The sequence below is a fragment of the Motacilla alba genome, chromosome 22 (genome assembly GCF_015832195.1).
Source record: "Motacilla alba alba isolate MOTALB_02 chromosome 22, Motacilla_alba_V1.0_pri, whole genome shotgun sequence".
Taxonomy (NCBI): Eukaryota; Metazoa; Chordata; class Aves; order Passeriformes; family Motacillidae; genus Motacilla; species Motacilla alba.
In genome coordinates, this window is record NC_052037.1 from 1,082,885 (window position 1) to 1,096,727 (window position 13,843).

The 13,843-nt window shown below is 47.2% G+C and overlaps 1 protein-coding gene across 6 annotated transcripts; it reads left to right on the forward strand.

The window, feature by feature from the left end:
- Positions 1 to 235: 235 nt before the first annotated feature.
- CDCA2 (cell division cycle associated 2) lies at positions 236 to 11,116 on the forward strand. 6 transcript variants are annotated; one of them, XM_038160411.1, is made up of 15 exons: positions 236 to 253; positions 1,192 to 1,748; positions 2,285 to 2,415; positions 2,994 to 3,156; positions 3,696 to 3,892; positions 4,123 to 4,201; positions 4,541 to 4,773; positions 5,308 to 5,395; positions 5,898 to 6,109; positions 6,465 to 6,543; positions 7,139 to 7,191; positions 7,804 to 7,947; positions 8,432 to 8,606; positions 9,212 to 9,423; positions 9,895 to 11,116. In XM_038160411.1, the coding sequence occupies exons 2-15, from the start codon at positions 1,250 to 1,252 to the stop codon at positions 10,675 to 10,677; spliced, it is 3,048 nt and encodes a 1,015-aa protein (XP_038016339.1). In that variant the 5' UTR covers positions 236 to 253; positions 1,192 to 1,249; the 3' UTR covers positions 10,678 to 11,116. The 6 variants fall into 6 exon arrangements, with proteins under 6 accessions (XP_038016339.1, XP_038016338.1, XP_038016336.1 ...); XM_038160410.1 differs by lacking the exon at positions 236 to 253 and adding an exon at positions 307 to 333; XM_038160408.1 differs by lacking the exon at positions 236 to 253 and adding an exon at positions 343 to 598.
- The last annotated feature ends 2,727 nt before the right edge of the window (positions 11,117 to 13,843 follow it).

Here is a 13,843-nt window from a genome sequence, read left to right on the forward strand (position 1 = left end):
TCTGTGATTGGTTGTCGCCCGTCACGTGCGCGCGGGCCGTTGAATGAATTCATTTAATGGTTTTATTTTTTCTCCCGTCCAGAGCGGTGCTGCGGCCCAACGGCCCGCGATCCCTCCGCCCACTCAAAGAGTCCCCCCGCCCCGCCGAGCCCCGCGGGGACCCCCGGGGCAGAGCAGCGCTGAGGGGCCGCCCCCACGATCCGCCCGCCCCGCGCTGCTGCCGGGACCGGGCGCGGCCGCGGCGGGCGCTGGGGTGGGCGGAGGGGCGGGGGCGCGGAGGGATCCGCGGGGCGCGGCGCGGTTTGAAAGCGTGAGGCGGGCCGGGCCGGGCGGGTGAGCGCGGCTCGGCAGGGACGGCGGCGCCCGGGGGGACGCGGGGGACCCGGGGGATCCCAGGGGACCCCGGTGTGCGCTCCGGGCTCGCGGGGTGCGCGTGCCCAGGGGGCCGTACGGATCGGGGAGCCCCGCATTGGGAGGTTTTCCCCCCTCGGCTGGTGGCTGTGGCTGAAGCCATCGGCCTCCGCTGGGCCTGAGAGCAGAAAAAGAAAGAGTAAGAGGGAAAAAGGTTGCCGAAGCGTTATAAAGCAGATTAATTTGGGTAATTTTATCTCTAAAAGTGTGCGTGTTTGCAGAAGCGAAGTTTCAGAGTTACGTTGTTGAGTTGTACATCATTAGCTTAAGAAACTAACTGCAAAAAAGCCGAACCTTTTACAATTTCTACTTAGAAGCTAGTGGTAGTTATAAATATATATGTATATTGCTAGTGTTGTTTCTTCTGCTGATTTCTTTCCAATACTTGTGCTCTTTTTCTGCTGCTACTAATTAGTGTTATTAAAAGTAGTGTTAAACTGCTGATATTTATTGTAACACTTGTAGCAAAGCAGTTGCAGTGTGATGGTGATTATTGTGTTTTATACTCGCATTTTACATTAATGTGGAGTTTGACAGGGTGACACTGCAGCCTCGGGGCTCCTCACCCTGAGCCCCTCCTGTGCACGTTTGTAATGCAGGTTGTTCTCGCTCTGTGTTTTTCTTTCTGGCCCCTGCCCCTTGTGTCCTTCAGTTTCCCTTCCCACCCCACTATTAAACGCCTTGTCCAGGAAAAATGTGGATTTGGGAGAAGCTTGAGCGTGGTAGTGAGCTCTTGCACTTAGCAAGTAGTAAGTTTTTGTTTTCTTTTCTTTTTATTAGGAATCTGTAATTACAGCAGCAAAGGCTGAGTGGATGTTCCCTCAGATAAGTCCAAACAATGTTCGGAGGATCTAAAACTCCCCTGAAAGTTAAAGGAAATGAACAGAAGGAAGAGGCCTCTCTCCCTCTGTCAAGAGCCCAGAAGAGCTGCAAAGTGACCAAACCCCGAGTCATCAGAGCAGCCAAGAAGGAGAATTTCACTGACGGGAACCAGACACGGTCACCAAAACGTGCCCTGAAGTGCCCCAGAGGCCCCGAGGAGAATGTGTGTCCCCCCCAGGGGGCTGCTGGGGGCTGGCAGCTCCCTGGGGGCTGCTCTGGGGCACTCAGGAGGGATGTGCTCACTGAGCCCCCCCTGCCTTTGCACGTGAAGGAACATTTGTCCAGCAGCCGAGCTGCTCCCTTGGGAAATGACTTCCGCACTCCTGAGAGGGACAAAGCGGAAGGAAAACCTGATTTTGGACTGTCTGAACAGAGGCAAAAGCCCGTTGACTTTGCTGCTGTGATAAGTGCTGAGTGTGGGACTGCTCAGGAGAGCTTTGGAACACGACCCACAGGTGAGGCTGGGGTGACACATGGCTTTTGTCCTTCTCAGAGGGGCTTCTCCAGCTCCTTCAGTCCAGGCTCGTCCCAAGGCTCTAATTTAGGGCAGATCCAGGTGCTCAGAGTTTGGATGTGCCCAGGAGCACTCTCGGAGAAGCTCTTGCTGCAGCATCTTTATAGTTCATCCCACACATGGGATAATTATACATGGAACTGTGCAGGTTGTATCCTACTCGCCTGAATGCTCCCTGTTTGTCTCTCTTCAGTCAATGAACTGTCCTGAGTTTCACAAGGGAATTGCAAGGCAAATTCTGCAGGTGTTGGTAAACACAAACAGTGAAAAGCTGAAAGGCAGACTTGGTTTGTGGTTATTTGATGTGCTCAGGGAGGTTTCTGGGGCTGAACGGGTAATTTTGGATCTTAGAATAAGTAGCATTAATCAGCCTTTAAAAAGATTAAAAATTACCATTTTAAAGCTTTAGGTATCACAGAACATTTCTGTAGTTTCGTGCTTTGTTTTTCTTTTTAACCTCTCTCGTCCCTTTTTCAGGGACTTCCCCAACTCCTCTGAAGTTTAGGAGAAGATCAACCATCGGGCTGAGGGGGTCGCCAGAAAACAACACCCTGATCCGCTACCTGGCCCAGCAGAGGAGCAGCAGGCAGAAAGAAGCTTTCACCCAGGTGAGAGGCCTTCCCAAATGCCCGGTGGGGAACTTCCATCCCCTCCAGGAGCCGCCCTGTGCTGGGAGAAGGGGAGGTGAGTCTCGGGAAGAATGCAGCAAAGGGATAACCATGGCGTTCATGCTGTCCCTCGATGGCCTGGCTCCAGGACAAGGGCGTGTTCCAGGTGTTGTTTGCACTGTGTAGAGGCCGGAACTTCTTCTCCATATGGAGCATGCTGATCAATTTTAAATTTTGTTACTTTCCTGTGCTTGCTGCCCTTGGTTTTTGGGTGATTAAAGTGTTGCTGGTTCCAAGTGAAGTCAATTTCGAGCATGAGTGACTTGGTTAATCAGATTTGTTCGTAACTGGAACTGTCCTGGGCTGTCAGAAAGCAAATTCTTGACTAGAGGAACAGATTGAATGCAATAAAATGTACCAGATTCCTGGGTAAAGTTCCTTTTTTCCTTAATTTTTTTATGTACAGTTATAATTGCAGCCAGATTAAATGGTAGATTATGTCCAAGTGCAAATACCAAACATGAAAGCTGGAATGATGAGGGGAGAAATGCCTGATGGAATTCGTTTTGTTTTGGCAGATCAGCCCTTTTAAACCTGCGAATGTGAGGTCGCTGAAGGACAAGATCAACACTTTCCAAGCCTCCTTTGAATCTCTGCAAGAGGCTGAGGGGGAGCCCGGGCTCTCACACCTGGGGGAGCCTTCCCAGCAAGGAGGTGCCTGTAAGCTGATTGAATATCCTGGTCAGTGATTTACCTTAAATATCAGCTCTTCCCTTGGGCTGAAAGCGTGGAACTAGAAATACTTCTTCTAAAACAAAATCATCTTCCTTTGTTAGGCTTGGCACAGGTGTTTGTGCTTGGTTTGAGGTTTGTTTGGTTTGTTCAAACCATCTTAATGCACCTTGATTAGTGGTTTCTCTGAAAAGTCATATTTTTGGGTCTCTGTCCTCAGTTTTAGTTGCTAGATTTGTACTCTTTGATGGATTTCTCACTGAGTATTAATGGTTTTGCACTTTTTTTTTCCATGAAACAGCATGGTTTTCATTTTACTTCTCTGTTATTGCTGATCTTCATAACATTTATATGAAAATAATCATTTATTTTGTTTTGAAGGTTGGTAATCTTATTTTCAGAATAGATCTAAAAATGTCTTCTTCCCCCTGCCTAGAACATTCCCTGACTTTTTGCACCTCTTGATGAAGAAATACAAAAAGAGGATTCATTGAAAAACCTGAAGTTTGTGATTTGTTTGGGTTCTGTTTTATTTTTAATCGATGCAGCTCAGAACAAAGCACCTTTTAACAAAGAGCCAAACCTGGAGCAGCAGAGTGGAAAGTTCATGTCGGGCAACAGAGGAGCTGCTCTGAAAGAAAATTTAAGAGAAAATGGGACCAGGAGCAGCAGGAGTGAGCTCAGGATCTGCAGCATCTTGTCCCCACGAGGAGCTGTGACTGTCACTGACCCTGCTGCTGCACAGGTGCTCTGAACTGGGGAGAAACTTCTAAAGTTAGCCATTAAAATAGACAATTTCTTCATTTGCCATCTCTAATCCTGCTAAGCATTTCATTAATTAAGCATTTCCCTGGGTGTTTTGGGAAAATAAATTCAGCTGAAATAGTGGATGATGGAGAAAACTCTGAAATCTCTGTGGGATTGAAACCCTCCACAGTTTGTGCTGTTGTAAAAATCCTGTAACTCTTTCTTTAGGAATGGGTTTATGAGCAGCAAAATCCTAATAAACCCTTGGACACTGCTGTAGCTGGAGACACCCTGGAAGCAGGCCACGGTAAGAGGATTCAGCACTGTTCTAATCTTTGCTAAATTCTCATTAGGAAATAAAAATCCTGCAGCATTGCTCAGCAAGTGTTTCAGCTGGCATTTGTCACCTTGTCTACAATTTAGGATGCAGTGGAATCCTGATGTAATTTTTCATTCATGTAGTGCTCCTTTTTTATAGGTTTTATAAATTTCTGAAAATAGCAAATGTACCCGTGGCACAAAGAGCCAGGATTTGCAGGCTGGTGCATTTCTGTGGGGTGTTTCTGCTCAGGAACTGTGGAGATGTGTGTTCTTTTACACTCATGCTGAAGTACTGAAGTTTTGTCCCTTTTCCTCCACACCTCAGTGTCCCAGCTGTGTGCTTGCTCTGCAGGGGACAGCCGGGAGCACGGTGGCTCTGGAGATGCTGTCGCAGAGCTCAGCACGAGGGAGGCTGGGGCTGTCCCTGGGAGCCCTGCCAGCAGCGACCTGTCCCAGAGCAGCTCCCTGCTGAGATCCATCCTGAAGAAAACCCCGGCCAGGGAGCTCGTGGCCAGCCCCAGGGCTGAGTCAGTGCTCGCACCGAGGATGAGCTTGCAGGTGCTTGGGTGACTGATGGCTGTGGCTGGGGAATGATTGGGAAATGATTTCATCTCGGGAGCTTTGCTTGGAGCTCTCGTGTTGGGAGAGGATCAGGGGTGACCCCATTGCACCTTCAGGACCTGAAGGGGTGATGGGAAAAACAGAGCCTTGACAAAGGTCAGGAGCGCCAGGAAGGGCTTCAGGCTGCCGGAGGGATGTTGGGAAGGAATCGTTCCCTGGGAGGGTGGGGTGGGGGATGGAATTCCCAGAGCTGCTGTGGCTGCCCCTGGATCCCTGGCAGTGTCCCTGGCAAGCGCTTGGAGAACCTGGGATAGTGGGAGGTGTCCCTGCCATGGCAGTGGTGGCGCTGGAGCATTTTAAGCTCCCTTCCCACCTGAACCATTCCATGACTCCATGAAATGAATGGTTTTGAGTTTTATTCATGCAGCAAACAAGGAGGTTTGGTTAAACAAAAGGACTGGTTATTAAATGCTGCTTAGAGGACAATGTTTTAATTAATTTTTATTGAGCTGTATCTTTTAAATTTGACAGGAATACTTAGACAGTGCCGTTGATGGAGGAGGAGATGAACCTGCTGCGGTCTCCAATTGTGTAAAAGCCTCTGAAGCATTGCAAACAGGTCAGACTCCCTTTTCTAAGCAAAAAAAAAATCCCTTGGCTTTATTTTGTTTTAAAATAAATAAAATATTGCGTGGGATGATAAGGTTTTTGCCTCTTTGCTAAGTCTGGTGTTAATCACCAGTGAATGGCCTCCTTGTGGCATCCTGCTGATGACGTGGAGAACAAGATTGCCAAGGAAAGGAATGTCTATAAAAAAATAAACTCCACCCCAAAACTTCAGAAAGCCTTGAGCACCTTAATAGAATCCCTGCTTTTTGAAGGAGTCTTCCACTTTTCAGTTGAAACTTGGGTGACAGGTGGTCATTTTTAGTCTGTTTCTTCCTTGAGTTTTTAATGAATCCAGAGTGAGGATCCTGGCTGGCCTCACAGGCCAGGTAAAGATGGTGCTGTGCTGATTGTTTGGGTGGTGATTTCTAGGAGAAGATTTAAATCTCTTGCAAAGCCTCTGCTCTGTGCCAGTTCCACTTCACTCAGCTGTTTATTTCATTTTATTCCAACAGAGAGAACTGACAGTCAGAGCTCCAAAACACCAAAGAAGAAAAAAGTGACTTTTGGGGAAGTTCTGAGCCCCGAAATCTTTGACCAGAGCCTGCCTGCCAATACCCCCTTGCGCAGAGGAGCCTCCCCAGGGTGTCCCCAAGGGCAGAGCCCCTGGGCAAGGCCGGGCCTCTCCGAGGAGCCTTTGCCCCTCCTGGATTTTGGTTGGGATGATGTGAGTCTGTTGGTCTCTGTTCCCTGTCACTGGTCAATCCCTGCTGGATTTGGGAAGAAATTGCTGAAACATAAAAGCAGAGTCTGCTTGGAGTTAAGGAATCCCACTGGGAAGTGGAGTTTTTAGGAGTTCTGAGCAGCACTTTGGCCTGGAGAGCTGTTTTAGGAGGTTTCTAAACCTTGAAACGTTTTCCCCTTCACTTTTTCTTATATTTTGCTGCTCTGTTTCTTTTTGCCACACAGAGCAAAGATGTTTTCTTTAAGGAAAGAAAACATTTTCTGCAAACACTGATGGACAAGGTCCATCAAATATCTGCTGTAATTTATGGCTAAGAAATGTCATTTTTTGTTTGAAGGAAGGTGTTGAGCCTCTCCCGGAATTCCCGGAAGGTTCTGTTGCTGCAGAATCCCCTTCAGCTGTTGACAGTGCAGAAGGTAACCCCAACTTGTGTTCTTATCAGTAGATAATGAACCTTTTCATACATGAAAACTGAAAGCAGAGGGTTTTGGTTCATTTTTCTGTCTGTATTATTTTCATACAGGGGATGTATTTCACTTGTGCTGAAACTTGAATGCTAGCATTGAAATGAAAAGGTTTTCTTCTGAAGCTCTTGGCAGTAGCTGCAGTGTTTACCTGAGCTTTAGTTAAACTGGATCTTACTGAAACTTGTGATATCATTCTGTGAAAATTGTATTGCTTAATTTGTTTTTTTAGAATCTTGATTCTGATACTGTAATTTTGATGAATTTCAAACGGCAGCCCAACAACAAAAGGATTGAAAGTGGGTTGTGCATGTTTATCTATGGAAGATTTGGATGTTCTAATTATTGCTATCGAATCCTCCCGAGTTGCATTTTCCTCTGTTTTATAGAGCAAGGTAGAATTTTTATCTTGCCATGTTTGATAGTCCTCAAGATGAAGTTTCTACTCAAGACTAAAGTGCATAGTATCAGAAATTGTGTAATTTCCTCAGAATGTGATTAACTTGCATTGAAGCTGGCTACAAATCCTTGTTTTTTTAATTTATAGTATCAGAGACTGACAAACCTGATGTGATAACAGCTCATTCTGCTAAGAGGAAGGTGAGTTTCCTTGATGATAAAATTTTTCTGGTTTATTTGAACTTCTTCAGGCAGAATTGTTCTTTTATCCCTCTTGATGCATAAAAAAGTCTTTGCAGCCTCAGGTATGAGGATTATCTGTATCCAGGTATATGGAAATACCTCCTGTTAGTGCCTTGAGGAAATGAGATTTTTCAGTGAAAGTTATTAAAATTACCACCTGATACTTAAATTCAATAGAAATTGTCCATTTTTCAGTAGCTTTTCCAAATAATCTGACCAGATGTTTTGGTTGCTGGGATTTCAAGGCACAGAGTTGATTGTACAAGAAGTGCTTTCAGACTTCAGTGTTGGACAGCTCTGGTGAGAGGGGAAGGCAACAAATAGAGGAATATACAAAAAGTAACCCATTTTCTGAAATAACTGAAGATAAAAAGTTGCTGTATTTTCATTACAATACAAACAGGATGGATTGTACTGTGGGAAATGAGTCTGTAATGTTTGATTCCCATTTGTGCCAACCCCTAATGAGGTGAGGAGAGATTAATTCCATGTGATTCTTGTGCCTGTTGGACTCTGGTGGGTTTTTCTGAGCAGCAGGTGCCCTCAAGCACCCCAAATCCTGTTCCTCAGCAGTGCAGGGCCATGACACAGGAGCCTGACTGGAGCAGCTCTGGAGCCATGAACACTGATAACGACAAAGACACTAAAGATCCAAGAAGGAGCAAGATTCAGAGACAGAGGAACCCAACCACAGCTGCTCCCAAGAAGAGCCAGGTGAGTGCCAGCCACTGCAGCTGCTGAATTCTGCTTTTATTTTTATTTATTTCTCTCTCCTTGTGTCATACAGGATTATTTTGATCTTCCTGTTGCTGCCAGTATTTTCTTCTTCATCCCCATCTTGTTTTCCTGCATTTCCCACCCCAGCCCTTTTCCTTACTGGCTCAAGGGCTTGAATTCTTGGAGGGCCAAAAGGATCTTTTTGGGGATAGGTGTTTGTGTGTCGCTTTTCAGACTCGAGAGCCAACAAATGAGTTTGTGGTTCTTCCCTTGCCAAGTTCTTGCAGAGCCATGTTAGAAAAGTGGGGTTTTTTTGCTTATGAGTTTCTAGATTATTCTGTAGCTGGCAGAAGCGGAATCTTCCTTTTAGGGGAAACAGTTGTCATCCATGAACATCCAGTAATGGGGTCACTTACTGAAAAATATTGTAGAGGATGATTAAAATTTCACTGTGCTTTATTCTCCTTCTCAATCTTTTCAGAAAAAAACCCGCCCAAGCTATGGGAAAAGAAGAAAGAAAAAAGTCAAGAAATCTTTGTATGGGGAAAGAGAAATGGCTTCAAAGAAACCCCTTCTCAGCCCTATCCCTGAAATCCCAGAGGTTTTCTCTTCTGTGGCATCTCCAAGCTCACCAAAGGCAGATGCACTTTCTACAGGTATTTTGGGTTTTAGTTTTGTTTTGCTTTGCTGTTTCTGTTCCTTTGTTTCAACAGTTAGTTGAAAAGTTTTTTACTTTTAACTGCTTCTGTAATAGCAGAGTCTGGAGGATCTAATAAATGAATAATGTCCAACTGATAAATTCAGTTCTTGTTGAACTCCAGTGTAAATCTGACCAAAAATCCACCTCTTTACTCTGGGTACTGCTGCTTTCATGGTCTTCAAGCTGCTGAGCTGGGCATGAAGAGTTCAGGGATGTGCAGAGCTTTCTGTTGGGTTTGTTCTCCACTGTTTATGTGGGATGCTTCTTTGGAGGGTTGTTTTTATATAGGCAAATAAGTATAATAATTGAAATAATTTACACACCAAGTAAAATACCATGAAGCTTTTCTTGTGATGCACAGAAGATGTTGTAGTTCAGTGCATTGACCACGTGTTTGCTCTTGTTCAGAGGGTGCGAGTCTGGGTGATGAATAAACGGAAGATGTTGTAGTTCAGTGCACTGACCACGTGTTTGCTCTTGTTCAGAGGGTGCGAGTCTGGGTGATGAATAAACAAAAGATGTTGTAGTTCAGTGCACTGACCACAGGTTTCTCTCGTCCAGAGGGTGCAAGTGTGGGTGATGCCAAACGCAGGGATGCCTGCAGGGACGCTCCCCAGGAGCCACAGGCTGGAAGGATGCGTGGGAAGGGGCTCTGTGACGCTGCTCTGTGCCCAAGCCCTGGGCTCCTGGAGGAGGCAGCAGCCCCCAGCTCTGGGCCTGGAGACGCCGAGGTGCCGGGGAGCCTGAAGCCCGCTCCTGGCGCTGCTCCTGAGGTAACTGCTGGGCTGAGGGAGCACACGAGTGATGTCTGGGGGCAAAGCACTGGGGGTGGTTAAACTGGAGACCAGGCAGCCTGCAGGCCATGGAATCTCCATCCGTGGAAGGAGGGGTTGGGCATTCAGAACTCAGCTGAGCCTCTGGGCCCATGGCAGAGGGTGGAATGGGATGATCTTTAAGGTCTCTTCCATCCCTGGCCATTCCAGCATTCTCTGCTTCCCAAGCAACCTAAGTTGGGCCTCACACTGAAACAGAATCCAGCCTGCAGGATTCCCTGTCAGGTGTTGGGGTTTTGGAGACTCACGTGGTAAGGACAACAATGGCCAGTTCAGCTGTTTGAAACTAGTTTTTTATGGATTACCTCTTGCCTATATTTTTTTAAAAATCAAATTTCTTTTAAAAAGTCTCTCCAGTTTTCAAATGCTGTGCCAGATGCAGAAGGTCATTTTGATACATCTTATTTCCAGAAAGGTGAAGAGACTTCATGTGAAAAAGAAGCAAAAGAAAGCAGTTCCTTGACAGAAAAGGAAGAATCACAAGCAAGTCTAACTGGGCTGGAAATTCTGGAACGACAGGACGTGCAGGAGGGTGCCCAGAGAGCCAAGTGTCCTCAAAAGGATTCTGTCAGACCTGATCTGGCAAGGAGGAGAAGAAGAAGAAGCAGCAGTGCCTTCTACTTCCCTCCTGTTGAAAACTTGGGAATAACTGGGGCTGATCTTCCAGTTTGCTCTTACAACGTGGAGGAAGTTTTATCAGTCCCCCGGGCAAAGGAGGGGTCCCTGCAGGCCTGCAGGAGGAGGAGCAGTGCCAGTGCTGAGGTCAGGGTGAGGCGCAGCATGAGGCTGAGCAAGGATGCAGCCACTAAGGGCCTTGCATGGATTCAGCTTCCCACTGAGATTCCCCAGCAGCCTCCCCTCCCAGCTGCTCCCAGAGCCAGGAGAAGCATCAGCACACCCATCCTGGCAGGATCCGAGAATATTCACCCCAGGGAACAGAACCTCCTCCCCTTGCCAGCCCCAGGGAAGGAGAATGAGGACTCTGCTCCCCTTGCTGGTCCTGGCAGGAGGTGGAGGAGGAGAAGCGTCTGTGAAGCCACAGCTCAAGAAACGCCCTGGGCTCCTACCCAGAGAAGGAGAAGTACAAATTCTGTGTGTGGGAAGGACAGGAGTGAACAAAAACACTTGGAAGCAGCAGAAATTCTTGAGCTAAGATTGAAAGATGTTTCAGGCATCTCTGATTGTCTCAAGTGAAAATGCTTCCTAGAGCTTTGTGTTGTCTCTCAAGTGCAGTTTTCTTCTCTTTCCCACTTGTAGTTCCTCACTTATTTTCTTATTAATTTTCTGGATAACTTAGAACTCATTTTCCTTGTCTTGATGCCTAAAATGCTTGAAGATCTGAACTGTGTGGCAGACTGGCTCAGAGCATTGGTCTGGTACAGTAATGGCAGGTAATGAAGAGAATTAAAAAGTTCTTCTTTCTGATAAATGTGGGTTTGTCTTTAGCACTTAAACCACAGAGTCAAATGTGTCCTTCCAGCTGCAGTTGCTCCAAGGGTTTGTTTCCCGTGTGCGTGACCATTCCCTGTAAACTGCTGTTGAAATCTGCATATATTTTCTTCTAAATTGCAAAAATACACTGAAAAGAGATTGTCTGCAATGAATAAAGGAATCACTTCCTCTTTCCTTTCAAGAAGGGAGGAACCCATTTCTATCTTGTGGAAAGGCTTTGGGCATGAGCAGAGGTGGAGTTCCTTGCAGTAAGATTTAGTGTTGGAGTTCCTGAACAATTCTCTGATGTAAAGGGTGGTCATTAAAGAAAACAAAAAGCTTTTAGATCTTTATTTGTATAAAATTATCTGCCAAATGAAATGGGCTGAGGGGAGAGAAGCATTCCTCACCAGGAAGGCTGTGCTTCATTTCCAGCCCTTGCCAGCTCCGTGTGTGTGTCCTGAGTCCATGCCTTTTGGCCCCTGTCACCTTCCTGTTTGCCCTTTTCTGCTTGGAGCAATGGAATACAGAGTGAGCACTGCAGGTGCTCTGCTCCGAGCTTCGCTGCTGCTTTCATTCTTCACCCTGGCCTGTTCCAGCCCAATGCCCCTGCCAGCCTGGAGGAAATGGCTTTGTGTCCAGCACAGTCCCTTCTGTGACCTGGTTTTTACCGTGAGTGATGTGGGATAAAATCCTTTATGTACTTGGCTGATTTTATAGAGCTTGAAAGAAACCAGAGCAGTTGGATTTTTATACCTCTTTCTCCCAAGACAAGAATTCCTAAAGCAACTTGAAAGCAGCTCCGCTGTTTAAGCTGTTTGAATTACAGAATCATTGGCGTTGGAAAAGAGCTTTAAGATCAGAGTCCAGCACTGCCCTGTGGCCCATAAACCACGTCCCCAAGTGCCACATCTCCATGTCTTAAATCCCTCCAAAAACAGTTGCCTTAATGTTTGGCTTGGGGATTTGCTTTTGGGGTTAGGTTTGGAAGCAGACTGGGGGAGAGTTCCTGGGCTGGATGCTGTGCTGGGCTGCCAGGAGAGGGCAGGCTGGGCTGAGCTTTCTGCTTGGAAGGGACCTGGAAAAGAACACGGCCAAAATCCGAGAGGCTGGCTGAGCTTAGAATGTAAAGCTTAAAAAATGAGTAAATTAGTAAAAACAGCTGCTCCTTTTACTGTTCAAAACAAAGCAGAAAGTGAACTGGGAGAGTGATGATGGGCTGGAATGAGGTGTGAGTTTTGTGTGGAAATCACTTTGTGCCTGAACAGTCAGGTTGTCCTTGAGCTATCAGGGTGTCTCAGCAAATCCAGCACTGGCTGACACTGGGACTGTCACGTCCTGAATATCAGACAATAGTGAGATCAAAGCGTTGTCCTGGAGGAAGAGACAATAAATTCACGTGCTTGATACAAGAGGGGTTAATCCCAACTGCTCCCAGAGCTGCCTCTGGGGGACGCTGCCCCGAGTCCAACCCCAGCAGCACAGGGAGCTCTCCCACAAGGCTCCCGAGACGCTCTCCAAGTGCACTTGAGGTGGGAGGAGAAGAACAAGGGTAAGGTGAGGAAAACAAAGCTTGGATTTTCCTCCTGGCACAGCTGGGTGGAAAAGGGTTGTCAGGGATCATTGGTGGATGCCTGCTGGCAGTGACAGGGGGAGGAAACGTAATTGCAAGAAAGGAAGAGGTTGTAGTTCTTTCCAAGAGATATGTCTACTTCTTTATGGTGCTTTTTAGTTCCTTTTGTCCTTCTCTGGATAGAATTTATCCTCAAAGTATTTTGTTTTCTTCATCTGGAGAGGATTTGAGCAAGTCTTCAGCTGTGCAGAAGGTGCAGGGGTGGGGGGCAATAACCCGTTCTCCATATCTGCTCTGAGAAGGACAAGAAATGTGTTTTAGTCAGAGGAAAAGGACAAGAAATGTGTTTTAGAGGAAAAGGTCTCTGTTAAGCATTAAGGGGAAGTTCTCGCAGCAGTGATGGCCAAGCAGGGGAGCCCAGGGCCTGGGGAAGTGTGGAATCTCCATCACTGGAGGCTTCAGGAGCACATTAAACAAATACCTGTCAGGAATGACAGATGATCCTTCCTGGGGCAGGGATAGGCCGGGATGGTCTCTGGAGGCTCTGGCTGTGTTTTCTGATTGTGGAGAGTGCAGGAGCTGCTATGGGGCTTGCTGACCAGCCCAGCCCAGAGCAGACCTGGGCTGGAATCCGTGGTGGAGCAGGGAGCTGGGGAATGGCTCAGCTGGGGGACCTGGAAAGCGGGAGAGCTCCTCATGCAAGGCCCGTGCAGCGTCTCAGGGCTTTAAACCCCCAGATCTCACCTGATCTGCCTCAGAGAGGAGTTCACTGAACTCCTGAAACTGGGACCTACACGTGGTGCCTGTGGTGTCACACGGGGTGGGAACAGCAGTGCTTTTCCAAAATCAACGTTTCCCTCAGAATGACCAGCAGCTTCCCTCTCCCTGTGCCAGCAGCTTTCCTGGAGTTGTGTCCTGTCTTAGGGCCACGGTGGTGGGCAGGAAATGAAATCAAGGTGTGTGACAGCAGAGAGGTGGCAGCCTCTTCCAGTTTGTGCTTCTGGTTTCCAGCTCTGCCTGAAGGAGATTCCAGTGGCTTTATCCCATTTTTGTGTGCTGAGCTCCACCTCCAGCTCAGACCTGGTGTTATAGTGGCATCTAAATAAATCCATGGCATTGCCGTTCCTCTTCCAAAGTGAGGCTCTTCTCCCTTTGGAGGGCTTTTATAAAGCTGAATTTGTTTTTAAAAGTACTTCCCTACTTCAGTTTGTGTGGACTTGAAATGACTTCAAGCAGGTACCAGCCAGCCCTGGGTGTGGATTGGTGAGTAATTGCATTTAGCAGCTCGCCCGTCACTGCTGCTCTGACTGGCAGGAGGACAAGTGCCGGGGCCTGGAAAGGCTGGTTTGTTTTGCT